The sequence below is a fragment of the Monodelphis domestica genome, chromosome 1 (assembly GCF_027887165.1).
Source record: "Monodelphis domestica isolate mMonDom1 chromosome 1, mMonDom1.pri, whole genome shotgun sequence".
NCBI classification, from domain to species: domain Eukaryota; kingdom Metazoa; phylum Chordata; class Mammalia; order Didelphimorphia; family Didelphidae; genus Monodelphis; species Monodelphis domestica.
This window is the reverse complement of record NC_077227.1, coordinates 292,047,484-292,062,684: the sequence shown is the minus strand read 5'-3', so window position 1 is coordinate 292,062,684 and position 15,201 is coordinate 292,047,484. Positions and strand designations below refer to the sequence as shown.

The window sequence follows — 15,201 nt, the reverse complement described above, 5'->3', positions numbered from 1 at the left end:
ACTGTTGTTTCTATGAAGTAGCAAAATTGTATTATTAGGTGATTAATAAATATTTGTTGCCTTGAATTCTCTAGAAAAAACAATCTTGTCATAAAAATTACTGTAAAATTATGTTTCAGAATCCCAAATAGTAGATTTCCTATCCACAATATCTGGTAATAAGGCACAACAAACTTAAAAAAAAAGAAGGCATTAATTAACTGATTAAAGCACACACAAGGTAGTCTTGGGCTTTTATCTTTTTTTTTTTAATTTCCTCCAAGGCTCAGTTTGTAATGGGGAGAGCTGTCCTGATTCCTGAGGATTTCCCACCTAAAGAATTACAAAGGGACCCCAATAAATTTTAAAAGGACTCCCCAGTGGGAATCTGTCTGCCTAAAGTAACAAAAGGTAGGGTTTTTATTGGTTTTACGGGAGGGCTGAGTACTTGACAAGGAAGGGAGCAGGAGACATAGCTTACAGGTGACTTTGGGAAGGACTTGGGGTTGATATGTGACCTCAAGGATGTGTAATGTTGGGGAGGGCCTATGGCCTGAGGTTGATATTATGACTGGCAAGGGCAGGTGACTGGGGGGAAGGGCTGGAGGTCAAAGAAGTTATCAGAAGATATACAGATCTCAGGCCTGGGGAACACATATGCCATCTTTATCTGTTTATCAGCAGTCTGTGACCAGACTGGTTTGGGGGAATTCTTCATTTGTCCCCTGAAATTTCTGGGTTTCCTGTGTCCTGCTCCAAGTTCAGCTCTCCCCTTCTGCAGAAGGCCTTTCCCAAGGCATCCTGTGGCTAGTACCTTCCCCGAGATTTCCTTCCATAGAAGCTATGTATAGCTTGTATGTACAGTTATTTACATTTTTTCTTCTCCATTATTCCTTGACTGCAGGGGAAATTGGAAGGGGAAATCTTTCCTTTTCACCAGGGTAAATTCTTTTCCAAGAAAATGTCTTATACTATGCATGTACTTGTGTCAAATTCACTTTGAAAAACCTAAAATAGTACAATTTTATAGACAGTTAAATTTATTGGGAACTACCATACTTCCTGGTGGTATATGAGGAAAAATTCAATAGACTCAAGTCAACTGAATGAAATGTTTCACAATTCCAGTTATTCTACTTACTAATGTCTATTGATATTCAAAATTAATGTACTTCTTTATGTAATCAATAAAAGATCCATTGCAACTTACTCTCTCAAAAATATATCAGAAATAAATCTAAATCTCCTTCAGTTTCTCTTTTGAAACACTGAACAAACTTAAAATATCAGCATACTCATTTCTTTCCTTCACAACTTAAAAGAATGTACACATGTATAGATGTAGCATATACACAGTAGAAAGGACACTGGCTCTGGAATCAGAAGGCCTGAGTTCAAATTTCAAGTCACTCCTGGGTGACCTTGAGCAATTCTTTTAAATTCATTAGGCCTTATAGGGGGCTGGCCTACGTGACCTGCAAGCATTCTTCCAAGCTCTTATGATCCTATGTACGTAGTAACACTTTAGTCATATGGATTTTAGCTATCCAATAGGTTCACATATCTGAACAAAGCAAAAAATCAAGAAGTAAACAAAGGTCTTTGGGGAGCCTTAATAGATGTCAATCTGTGTACTAAGAACACATTGCACTTCACTCATATCATTTATAAAGAATCCTAACAATTAAATTCAAGAAACATTAAATGTGTGCTTTACAAAGTACTGCTCTAACTACTGATGAGACAAAGACAAAGACAAAGATAAAATCCCTGCCCTCAGGAAACTTATAGTCTACTGGGGTTGGGGGAGGGGGAAAGAATGTATTTATATGAACCCAGTTGAATAAATAAAACATATATTTTTTAAATGTATTGTTTTCTCATCATATCTGACTCTTTGTGACCCTATTTGGGGTTTTCTTGGCAGAGATCCTGGAATGGTTTATCATTTCCTTTTCCAGTTTGTTTTACAGATGAGGAAAATGATAAAAATATGGTTAAGTGATGCCCAGGGTAACACAGCTGAGTCACATTTGAATTCAAGAAGACGAGTCTTCTGACCCAAGACCCTACACTCTATCCACTATGCCACATAGCTGTTCATTTTAAAAATTATACCAACTAGTTTCAAAGAGAGTGGTAACACCTGGGAAGCATCAAGAGAAGCATCCTGTAGGAGGTGCACTTGAGCTCTGCTTTGAAGTATGCTAAGAGATGTAAGGTGACATTATAGACAAGCTGTTTATCTGGTTTCCAAGCTCATAGATGAAAAATTAGAAAAAGTAGCAAATACACTAACATCAGAAAAATTGAAGCTGTAGAACCCAGTTTTTAGGATAAGTATGACAGAAACAAAGTATAGAAACATATCTCACACTGTATACCAAGATTAGGTCAAAATAGGTATATGATTTAGATATAAATAAATTAGGGGAACATAGAATAGTTTACCTGGCAGATATATGGAGAAGGGAAGAATTTATGACCAATGAGAGCACGATAAGATGCAAAATGAATAATTTTGATTATATTAAATTTAAAAATTCTTATAAAACAAAATCAATGTAATCAAGATTAGAAGAGAAACAAAAAATGGAGGAATTTTTATAAGAAATGTATCTGATAAAGGTCTCATTTCTCAATTTATAGAGAGCCAAGTCAAATTCATAATACCATTCCCCAATTGACAGTGGTCAAAGGATATGAACAAGCAGTTTTTAGATGAAGAAATCAAAGCTATCAATAATCATGCAAAATAATCAATAATCATGTAAAAAATGTTCTAAATCACTCTTTAGTAGAGAATTGCAAATTAAAACAACCCTGAGGTACCACCTCTCATACTGGCCAATATGACAATAAAGGAAAGTGATAAATGTTAGAGAGAATTGAAAATTATGGGGATATCCATCAACTGGGGAATGGCTGAAAAATATTATTGTACTCTAAGAAATTATGAAGCCAGATAATTTCAGAAAAAACTGGGGAAAATCTACATAAAATGATACACAGTAAAATAAGCAGAACCAAGAGAATATTGTACATAGTAACAGCTATATTATACGATGATCAACTGTGAAAGACTTGGCTACTCTCAGCAATACAATGATCTGCGACAATTCTTTGAAGAACTTATGACAAAGAACGTTATCCACCTCCAAAGAAAGAATCATTGGAGTCGTATGCAGATCAAAAGATATCTTCCACATTAATTTATGGTTTTATTTTGGGGTTTTGGTTTTATATGAATATCTCTTACAACAACGTCCAATATAGAAGTATGTTTGCATAATACATGTAAAATCCAAATCAAATTGTTTACCATCTTTGAGGGAAGGAGGAAAGGAAACAATTTGGATCTTATGTTGAAAATTGTTATTACATGTAATTGGGAAAATAAAATCTTTGAATTTAAAAAATAGAAACTAAAAGTGCCTACTTTATAGAATGAAATCTTACATTTTAATGCCCATCTTCTGAGGAACTTAATGGTACAAATGAGCTGGATAGTTCCTATTGTTCTCACTAGAGTCAAATAAAAAGTAAGATATAGAAATTAAACCTTTTCAAAGCATATATAGAATTCTAAACAGGCATAAAAACATACTGAATGTTAAAAGACATAGCCTTTATTTGTTCTGACTAGGTAAAATTAAAAGTTTCATTTTAAAAATCTAACTTATAAATCTAAATAAATCTAACTTTAGATTTAAAAATCTAAAACTTATAAAAAGAGAAAGGTACTACAGAAGTCATCCATTTCCCAAAGAAATATTTCAATTTTTCAAAAAAGAACCTGAATTCAACATTTCTAACAATTGTTAAGTCTAAATGAAATATGGAATTTTAAATACATACAGTATAATGGGAAAAGAATTTTGGATTTAGGGGACAGCTGGGTAGAGCACTGGATTGAGAGCCAGGCCTAGAGATGGGAGGTTCTAGGTTCAAATCTGGCCTCAGACACTTCCCAGCTGTGTGACCCTGGGCAGGTCACTTAAACCCCATTGCCTAGCCCTTACTACTCTTCTGCCTTGGAACCAATACACAGTATTGATTCTGAGACATGTCAACATGGAAATCTAGAAGTCCCCAGTTTATTTAGTTGGGAGGTAGAAACCCCAGGTTTTGACCTTGTCACAGGAGAGGTTTCCCCCTGAGGGAAGGTCCCACTTCACCAGACAATGAACATCCTGGTAGTTTGGGTAGGAGTAGCTAATCCCATCCAAATTTAAGTATCTCTTTTGTCCCAATGGTTTCTCCCCCTAGGCTAAGGTCCATTACCAAGGCAGCCCAGCCCTGGGCTTGAGTCTTTCCCTTTTGTGTCCATTGTAGGGAATCAGCCCCACACTGTCATTCCGGTCAGGAACTCCTTATTTTCCTTTCTTACCATTGTAAAGTCAATCAACTGTCCCTCTCACCCTAAGCCCCCAGGTCATCTAGAGTGGTATATAGGTTCCCCAGATTCTTCTGTTCCTCAGAGTCCATCCTGAACAGATGGCACTCCAAGGGGTCAGTAACCAGAGCAGCCAGAGCTCAATCTTCAAACTCTGTGCAGTCCAAGCAGCTTAAGGCCTATTAGCACTGAGGTCTTTTAGTGCTGAGCCCTTTTTGCCCTTGATTAAAGAGTGATTTTGGCTATTTAATAGTTTGTGTTTTTTCTAGTTGAGAGACAGAAAGAAGGCAAGAGCTTTAAAAATTTTTTGGATTTAAAAATACTGGTTCTACCATGACAATATCTTTTATCCACCAACCCAGCCAAATAAGAAATATGTCTAAGAGGTCTAGGAATATAAAGTGGCATTATTATTATTTGATATATTGATGCCACATTATCAATAAACCCTATTTCTCTAAATTCTGGTTATTTTCCTCATTCATAAAAATTAAACAGATTTTCACATGTCCAAAACTAAGACAGAGCATTCATATATATGCAGTGGAAAAACACTGCAAGTTTTCCCAGTACCAAAGGGTAAAAGCATAAATGTCCCTATCTCCACTATTTGACATAGTTCCAAAAATAACAGCTAAGCAAAGAGACAAGAACAAAAGTAAAGATATTAACACTGACAGAGACAAAATTATTCCTGACTTGCAGCTGAAACCTTCCATGTTATTTTCCCTATTAGAATGAGCTCCTTAAAAGCAGACTGCCTTACTTTTCTTTTGTACTCAGAAAATTCCACCATAATTTTGTACTAAACCAATAAAAAATGTTTTAAACCTTTACTTTCTGTCTTAGTATTAATTCTAAGGCATAAGAGTGATAAGGATTAGGTAGTTACGGTTGTGAGACATGTCCAATTAGTGTCTGAGGCCAAATTTGAACCCAGGTCCTCTACACCAATATAGAAAAAAATTAAGTTCACCAAGAATAAATAGTCTAGACTTTCAAGGGAAATGAGAATGAGTACTATTTTTAAGACAGCATCATCTGACTTCTTTGTAAAACAATGTCTCAAAATTATTTGATACTCGTTTTAAAAACAAGAACCAAAAAACACTGGTCAAAATAGGCATTTATTACGTACTTAGTATATATGAGAGATGCTGTGTTAAACATTAGGGATTCAAAGAAAAGCAAAAAATAGTCCCTTGAAGAATATATAATCTAATAGAAGAGACAACAACAACAAAAATAAGTACAAACAAGGTACATACAAGATAAATGGGAAATAAATTAAGAGGGAAGGCTTTAGCTGGAAATGCAGGAAAGCCAGCAGGCAGAAAAGTGAGAGCATTCCAGGCATGTGGGACAACCAGAGAAAATGCCTAGAGCTAAGACAGCAAGGCCAGTATCCCTGGATCCCAGAGTACAAGGGGTGTTAGAGGAGGGCAGCAATAAGATCTAAAAAACTGGAAAGTTAGGGGCAGGTGGGTAGGTTGTGAAGGGGTTTGAGTTTATATTTGATTTTGGTGGCAATAGGAAGCCACTGGATTTTATATCGAGTATAGTCAGGCTTATGCTTCAGAAAACAGCTGAATGGATTGAAGTGGAGAAATTTTTGAAACAGGAAGTCCCATCAAGAGATTTCAGATCTATGTCCTTGCCAAAGACCCTGGCGAGGGCCCACAGATCAGGTTGTTTCAGCACAGACTGCCCTGGACTGGAATTCCAGATTCCACTGCAGGTTTGTTTGGAAACTCAAGGGGTGTGCATTGGCTTGGACCTTTATCTGCCCAGTAGGAGGAGATAGAGGAAGAAGGAGAATGAGAAGAGTAATACAACTTGGAAACAAAGAAAATTACATATTTACTTTAGATACAAGAGAATTTAGAAATCTGTGTCCCTTTCTTCATAAAGAGATCTGTGGGAAGAATCTAGGTAAAAAAAGATAATGGTGGCAGCAATAGAGGAAGGCCTGTGGGCTGAGATTCAAAGGTGAAACCTAAGAACCAAATTAAGGCCAGGAAGCCCCTCTCAGTGTTTACCATAATATCATCCTTACAGTTTCAAAGCTGTGGCTTTGAACGGTACCACCTTGAACTGTAAGGCTTTAACTCTTCAGATTGTATTTGAGCAAATTTAGGTTTATGGATAAAGATTTTAGGTGAACCAGTCTCAGGAGAATAACCAGAAAGAAGCAGCTTCTGTTATTTCTATGTATAACTATTATATTGTTTTAGCATGTTATATGGAATGTCACTGTGGAAGAAAATAAGATATAAGATTAAAGATAAATCATTTAATGCTTTCAGAAATATTCTTTCTAAATGACTGTAAATCAGATGAGGTAGATCCTAGAAAAAAAAATAAGCTATTGCAGCAGCCAAGCAGTGGAAGTACCAAGAGAGGATGCAAAGTTGAAATTAACAGGCAACAGATTAGATGGGGATGGGGGAAGAATAAGAGGGTTGTGATAGTAAAGAATCAGGTTGTGAGCCTGGTAGACTAGACAGTAACAGAGAAGTCTGAAAGGAAGTTTAGAGGGATTGATTTACAAGTTCAGTGAGTTCAATTTGAGTTTAAGGTATATTGAGTTCAAGATTTCTGAAATGTATTTGGAGATGCAAGGCTGGAGGTTAGTCAAGAGATTGGGGCTAGATAAGTAGATTTAAGAATCAACATAAAGATAGCAATTAAATCTATGGGAGCTGATGAGATTACCAAGAGAAATGGAATTCAAGGGAAAAGGGAGCCCAAAACAGAACCATGGAGACCATCCCAGAATCAAAAGACACATGAATAGTCAGCATAAAAGACTGAGGAGTGGGCTGGTAGGTTGATAGGAGTTAAGACAAAAACCTAGAGATTATCAAAGAAAAATGGGCAGATAAAAGCAGAAGGGTATAGAGGTCAAAGAATGAAGATTAAGACCATTCAATTTAGGAATTCATTGGAGAAGTGTCAGAAGCTAGATTGTAGGATAATTTATGAGATTAAAAGAGGAAATGGAAGAATTGCCTAGATTGCTTAATTATAGGTGACATAAGGAATTTAGTCACAAAGGGGAATGAGATTGAAGTCAATAGCAGGAATGAAAATATCAATGAGTTTTTTGAGAGATATGTAAATTTGCAGGCAGTAGTACAGGCTCTAGTAGACTGTGTACTAGAATGAAGACAAGCTACTAGAGATAAAGGGAAAAGACAGGAGAGAATAGGATCTCTTATAGTTTACCTTGGTAAAGATCAACTCTTAGGGCAACACTGAAAGAGGAAATGGTGGCAGAAGGCATTATAATGGTGGCAGTTATATGAAATGAAGAAAAGAGGAAAATGGCTAATGGTCTCAATTTTTAAAGTAAAATATGAGGTAAAATTCTCATTTGAGAGGGTGGAGAATATGGGGAGTCATGGAAGGTACAAGATATAAAAAGTTTAGAAGAGTCACAGGGGAAATTGAGACATTGTGTTGATAAGGGAGGCATAGGATCATCCAGCAGCAGTGAAGATCCAGTAGAATTCTCCTAACACTGTAGTCGACCAGGCAAAGCTTGCATGATTTTCTATACCTTTGTTCAGAAAGTGGGTAAAAAAGCAAATGAAGCAGATGATTAGAGTGATCTAAGTAGAAGGCTTGAGAATAAACAAGGTAATCAAAGTAGTCAAGTGTTTGATAAACCCCAAAATCAGTTACTGAGGTACTGATGGCTCCCCATCAACCTTTATTTGTTTGTTTCAATGAGAACTTTTTAAAAATTCTATAAAGCATGAGGCTATACTATACCATTAAAATGGATTCAAAATCTGAATATAAAATATATATTTTTAAAAATTAGACAAAGATCTGATGACTGAGAAACAAGATATAGATCATAAAAGACAAAGTAGATGGTTCCAATTATACAATATTCTACATGAATAAAAATCAATAGACAAAAAAATTATAAAGCAGAAAACAAATTTTATATCAAGTATTAATGATAAAAGTCTGACACAAGGAATTTGAGGAATTGACAAAATTATGACTAATTTCACAGTGGATAGTGCTAGGTCTGGAGTCAGGAAAACCCAAGTCTTAGATACTCCCTAGCTGTGACCCTGGGAACGTCACTTAAAACCATTTTACCTCAGCTTCCTCAACTGTAAAATGGGAATAGCACTTACTATTGTTGTGAGAACCAGATACTTGTAAAGTGCCTATTACCACAGTGTCTGGCACACAGGAGATGGTTATTAATTACCTTCTTTTCCCTTTCATTTCCCAATAGATGGAATAGCTTTCAAAAGAAATGCAAGCTATAAATGTCCATATGAAAACATGCTTCAAATCACTAGAGAAATACAAATTAAAATAACTGAGGTTTCACCTCATATCCTGCACATTGGTAAAAATAACCAAAAAAAGGTTTCTAAGAGACTGTGGAAAGGCACATTGCATTACTGGTAGAGTTATGAATTAGTCCTACCAATTATTTTTTGTTTATATTTTATATATAACTTGTTATTATGAAAGAAAAAGTGACTAGTTAGCCATGTCTTCTGGCCCAGTGAACCAACTCAGATAGAAACAAAAGGAATTATACCAAAATATTCATAGTAGCACTCTTTATAGAATAGCACTGTAAATAATGATATCATTTAGGGAATAGTTGAAAAAATTGTGGTAAATGTAAGAGAATGTTGTGCAGTGGGAAATAACAAATAAAAGGAATTCATAGAAATGTGTGAAGTTTGCCATGGGAATAGAAGCACCTAAAGGCTGTTTATAATTTATAGTTCTCCAAGAACTTCTATTCAAGATTGTATCATAAAATTACTGAAAAGGCAGCATATCAGACAGAACAAAAGCTTGGGAGTCAATAGACCTGGGTTTAAGTCCCATTCTTTCACTTTCTAGTGCTGCCATTCAACCTCCAAGGTCCCTTCTAATTCTAAGCCTATTTGGATGAATGATATAGATAAAATCAAAGATTAAGAACTAGAACAAAATTCAATGGAGATGAGTTTAAGAAATATTTCATGTAAAAATAGACAACAAAATTTTTAAAACAAAAATCCCCAAATGCTATCTTGTCAGTTGTTCTTCCAAGATAGCAATCCAAATATGATATATAAGGTATATAGACTATAAACAGCCCCTTCTTCAAGGATCTTAATGTATTTAAGCTCAGGGAATTCATGTTCAGTGGATTAAGAGCCCAGACCTAGAAATAGGAGGTCTTGAGTTCAAATATGGTCTCAGATATTTCCTAGCAATGCGATCCTTAGCAAATTACTTAACCTCCATTGTTTAGAAGAATTGTCATTCTTCTTACCAATATGTAGTACTGATTCCAAGACACTGGAGGAAAATGAAATTAGACCCAACTATCAAGATGAAAGTTAACAAGAAAACTTTCTTTAAAAATCATTATGTCTAAGATTGCAATTTACCAAATCACAAAATGCTATGTAAATGTTTACTTTACAAGAGAATACAGAGAAATCCAAGATTATCAACAGACTCCCAATATGTTGAATATAGAAAATCGCAATGTAAAGATTACTGCTATTTTAGATAGAAAACAGCTGACAGCCAGTTTAAGACAAGTGCCAAGTTGTATTTGCTTGATAATGCTGAGAGCATGATACAGTGGAAAAAGCACTGGTTTGGGGAGTCTAAGAGATTAAGATTCAAATCCTACCTCAAATACCACCTGTGTGACCTTGGGCAAGTCACAACTTCCCTAAGCCTCAATTTTCTCAATTATAAAACAAGAGGGTTGGTCCAGATGGCCTGTGGTCTCTCTTCTAGTTCATTTATGATCCTATCAATTTATCAAAATAACTTCTACAACATTCACTTTTTCAAAAAGAAAATATCTGTTCTAACTCAGATTTCACACTAATCCCTCAAAACAGATTAAAGAGAGACTATGCTTCTTTGACCTGTTAGCTGTTTAAGGTATTTTTAATACTCTGAATCTTACATAAGCACATTTTACTTGCTTATATCACATATCATGTACAAAGACATTTCATGAGTGAAATAAGTTTAAAACAAATGTTTTAAACATGTCAGTTTTCTTGGTTTGTAACAATCATGTGACAGCAAAAAGCAAAATAAGCTGAAATGATCAATTCCTTACAATAATTTAACCAGACATGAAGTTAAATATTGCTACAGAACTAATTTGTCTCTTATTTTGAAGCAGAAAGAGGGAAAAGTTGAAAGAAAAACTTCATGGTAATAATATATGATTTAAGCATATCAGTATTCAGAGGCTTTGCTTAGGAAAGTTTGGACTTGGCAAAAAGGCATTAAAAATGACCAGGGAAATTTATAAGAACAGCTGGAAACCAGAAAATAAAATCTCTGTACAAAAGATCCCAAGTCATTCATACAATTTAACATTTATGTCTTATCTGAAAATTAAACTGAAGTTTTCTTCTGAAAAAAAATTCCAAAATATGAAATTCAAGCATCTGTATTGCTTATGCATATTTATAATAAAATTTTCTTTTATTCTTCCACATAAAAGTATTCTTTATAGTTATGTTCAACCCACAATTAGCATGCCTTTTTGCATACCAGTAGAATCATGTCCAGTTTTGCCATTTGTGGATAACTATGACAAGATACAAAAGCATGTGTTTGCCATAAATAGCTCTGGCTAACAGTGAACTGCTCACACAGGGCAGATCAAATTCTCTATAAGGAGAGTAGCCTTTGAAACTCTACCAAATCCCATTCCTAAGGTTAAAACTTTTGAGTATCAAAATCTTTTCCATTTAGTTTGCAGAATTTAATGAGTTTAAGAATCTGTATATCTGGAGTTTCATTACACTCTTCAGAGAAACACTGTTCTATAAGCTTTATCCAACACAACAAAGATTTACTATTACTTTATAACTGTTTTGAAATGTGAATATGTGAAACATGTAGCTGCTGTATTTTATCAAATATCAAAGAATTCCTGTAAAAGTGAAAAAGTAATTTCTGGTTTTCAAATGTAAAACAAGCATCATAAAATTATTGCTGCATAACAGAGGTATGTTAATTTTGTAGCTATATGCTAAAAACAATTTCCAATCAAACCAAGACCTGTAGAGTCGTCATGACATCTATACAGAATCTCAAATTGAAAATGTTGAAATTAACAATTGTTTAGCTTCACAATACTTTGCACATAACATTTTTCAAAAGATGCTTAGTTGAAGCATACTTAACTATATTTCCAAGGAAAACAAGGCAACGTTCTGTAATAAGCCACAAGTTTTATTGCAACGTGGCCAAGTTTGTGGGGGTGGGGAGTTTGATCTCAAAAACAATGTTCCATTTAAGGCTCTTTTCATACAGAAATTGCCATTATAACTACATTATTCAAAATATCTTTAGTGTTGCAAGACTCACATGGTAAACACTTTAACTCCTACTCCTGTTCTGTAGTGTACATTCAATGGAAAATAAAAAGGCATTAACTACTTCATTTAGGAAGATATGTAGATAACAGGAATGAACACTGAGGTACTACAATAATTTGATGACAGTTATGACAACTTAATTGGCATTCCTTTTTGAGGGGAACAAACTTATAAAAGTGCTTTCAATGCATAGTTACACATATACACATATATACATATATGTATGTGTATATATATATGCATATATATGCTGCCGTGTCACAATAGGCGTGTTAAAGGCAGGTTAGGTGTACAAAGCACAAGAACTTCAGGAACTGCAATCAAGTGCAACTCTAAGTAATACTGAAATGAAGTTTAGCATCTGACCAGTGGATCATACTTTCAAGGCATTCAATTAGCTAACCCGTTGCAGTTTCTAAGCTATTCATACTGACTATCATTTTCACCGTAGTTCTGCAAGGGATGCATATAATGCCAATTTGTTTTGGCTAAAATGTGATGTGAAGGCATTCCTTGGATTCTACGTAAAACTACCAGGATGAAACAATCTAATGGCAATCACTGGTAGGTTGCTTAAATTAATGACATCTTCTTTATGTTTTCTGGGAAGGTCTGATAGGGGGCAAAAACCTAAAACTATTCCAAATGATGGAGCTGCAGAATGGAAGCTATTTCCGGATGGCACTTCACTGTCATTTTATAAAGGTCTTCCTTCAAGTGAAACTACTACATTGCCTCCCAATTTCTCTCCAAGCGTTGAACGATCCTTAATATCATCCAAGCCATTTACTTGCCACTCGTGTTTAATACCTAAAAAACAAGACAAATTACAACGTCCGTTACCTTACTGTTAAGAAGAAACAATAATTGCTTTATGCAAAATATTTATTGTTTGTACCTGTAAATTTCTTTTTAATGGCATCTTTAGAACTAGCATAAATCATCTTGCTTTTTAAAGGTGCACATTCAGGAGCCCTACAGAAGAAAAATAATTATTCAATCTCATTCATGTGAGAAACAAGAATAAAACCATCTATGTCAACAATAATCCTTCCATTTTAAAATGCTTTTTTTCTTTGGTTTTACACACCAGAATATAAATACTAGGTCTTCTTTCTTAGACTCTTTTGTCTCGTATGTGGCATCATACAAAGCATATCGGCAATCATTCAGAGGTAGTAACTTCACAAAAGATGTGTAGGGGTCCTCTACTGTATCACCAATGTCACCCACCAAGATCTGCTTTGCTTCCTCTACAATTATTTGTTTTTTGTCATCACTTAAACAGAAGAGAACTGCTTTCTTTCTTTTTTTGATCTCCTCTTGTGTAGAAGATTTCCTTACTTTCATGTCATTAAAAACTTTGATTACTTCATCATTCACAGTTACTCCAGAAGCCTGAAAATAAGCAAAAGAACAGTAAGTTAGAGAAAATATTTTGTTTTGAAACACCTATTTATTGAGGTGTGACTAATATAAAAAATGCCTTCCCAAAGATGTTATTAGAAGTTTAAACATAAAGTATTTCCAAAAAAACTTAAACAGATAGTAAATCAGGAAAACTAACCTATCTAGATGCAATTTCCTGCTTTCTCCCCTTTTTAAGTAGATTAAAACAATGAGGTAAAAGGATCAATTAATCAAGAATTACTGTCCTATTCTCAAACCTCTTAATTTTACTGGGTGATGTCAGGGATGAAGAAGCAGCAGCAGAACTATGTTCGGTATTTACATATCAACACTACAGGTCCTTTAAAAAAAACTTTGGAGTAACAATGCATCCATACTTTAAAGGAAGGGGGGAAAAGGAGGAGAGCGAGTGGTATTCACCCTATCCTGTGAAGTTTCCACATAAGGAAAGGGAATTAAGAGCAAACTTCCCAAGGCAAGAACTGATCCTCCGGCTCAAATCCAAACAGTCCAGACCTGACAAACGGAGAGGGTTCCAGACAGGTTTCTTTTTTTTTTTTTAAATCCTTTCTCTCCCTCTTCTCCTCGGAAGTGATATCAAGAAGGTCCCTTACATTTTGAGCCACTTCTGAGCTTTGCAGGTTGTATATTTTCAGTGAGCACAGTGTCAAAGAGAAACTGAAGGGCAAATTCAGGGGCTTTCAGCCCGGCGCAGCGAGGCTGCCCCCACTGCCACGCCCCGGCCCCGCGGGCGTAGACACGGACCAGCCTGCTGGGCCAGAGATCGCGAGTCCGGGGTGTCTCGACCAGGCACCTAACGCCGGCCTCAATTTCCTCCTATGAACAAGTTACAAGACAAGCTCGGGTGTGATTGCGGCGCTTTGGCAACGAATTTAAGGAACAACGAAGAGCCCTCCGGCAGTGGCGAACCCTCGCCACCTCCCCACCCCCACTCCGCCCCAGTCAGGAGGTCCGGGGGAGGGACCCTCACGCCCTGGGGCCCCACCCGGGAGACGGAGCCTAGCGGGGATCGCGATCTCTAGGCCCCATCAGTCCGGCGGGCCCAGCAGCGTGGGCAGGGTGGACGGGAGTGGGGGGATGGGGATGGGGAAAGGCCTGGAACTGAGAGAGACGACCCTGCAGGGGCTAAAATTAGGCTAAAATGGCGACAGTGGGTCCAAAGGGCCCGGCAGGGGTTCAGAGGCCATGGACCCTGTTCTGGCTCTCGGTCTCCTACCCCATCGGCGGCCAACCTTACCATGGTTCCCGGGACCGTAAAGGCTGCGGCAGCGGATCCTCACTCAGTGGCACTGGGGAGAGGAGAAGAGGAGGAGAGAGGAGGAGAAAAGGAGGAGGAGCAGCAGCAAGAAGAGGAGGAGCAGGGGGAGCGGCTGCAGGAGGAGGGCGGTGGCTCCAGGGAGGCAAGACCTAGACAGCCGCGAACGCAGGGAACCCTGGGAAGACAGGGCCATGGGGAGGAGACAGAGGCGGTGCCTGCCGAGGCGCATGCTCTGTATGGGGCTGGAGGAAGAGGCGGCATCCGTAGTTTCCTGACTTGTTCAGTCTAGTGTTTCTTCCTGGTATTTCCTTCGTCCGGGGTAGTTATGCTTGCTGACGAAGCCCAAAAGCTAAGTGTTTTAAACTGCTCAGTCCTCTTTTCTGTAACCAATCCTTGGGTTAAGCGCTGTGCCGGCGTGAGGATGCACAAGGTGGGCTCTCCCTCCAATCGCCCACCCGTGGGATTTCTGAAGGATTTCTTATACCTCCGGGCCTTGTGCGACGCGCCGACCGAATGAACGAAATGAAATAGATTCTTTAACAATGTCATTCTTATGATTTTTTTAAACTCTTGAATTTTCACAAAGTCTGTGATAGCCGGCATCACTGAAAATCCAGACCTCACCTCTTTTTATAATTCACGGTATCTGACTGCCAGTTCTTAAAATGAATCTCAATATCGAGTCGTGTCTTTCCCAGAAAAATGTCGATTATATTTTGTGACAAAAAAAAAATTGACGT

The 15,201-nt window shown here is 36.9% G+C and overlaps 1 protein-coding gene across 1 annotated transcript; it reads right to left on the bottom strand.

Moving 5' to 3' along the window:
• Positions 1 to 11,608: 11,608 nt before the first annotated feature.
• CFL2 (cofilin 2) lies at positions 11,609 to 14,654 on the bottom strand. Its single transcript, XM_001362812.5, has 4 exons — positions 14,441 to 14,654; positions 12,863 to 13,170; positions 12,671 to 12,747; positions 11,609 to 12,582 (listed from the first exon to the last, which is right to left on the bottom strand). The coding sequence occupies exons 1-4, from the start codon at positions 14,441 to 14,443 to the stop codon at positions 12,470 to 12,472; spliced, it is 501 nt and encodes a 166-aa protein (XP_001362849.1). The 5' UTR covers positions 14,444 to 14,654; the 3' UTR covers positions 11,609 to 12,469.
• Between the last annotated feature and the right edge of the window lie 547 nt (positions 14,655 to 15,201).

Bases quoted from the DNA above. Each gene is read 5' to 3' on its own strand.
- CFL2 (XM_001362812.5), bottom strand. The intron at 12,748-12,862 runs GTGTGTAAAACC...TTTCTTCTGTAG, and splicing joins GACCTAGTATTTATATTCTG to GGCTCCTGAATGTGCACCTT. The intron at 12,583-12,670 runs GTACAAACAATA...CTTGTTTTTTAG, and splicing joins CATTAAAAAGAAATTTACAG to GTATTAAACACGAGTGGCAA.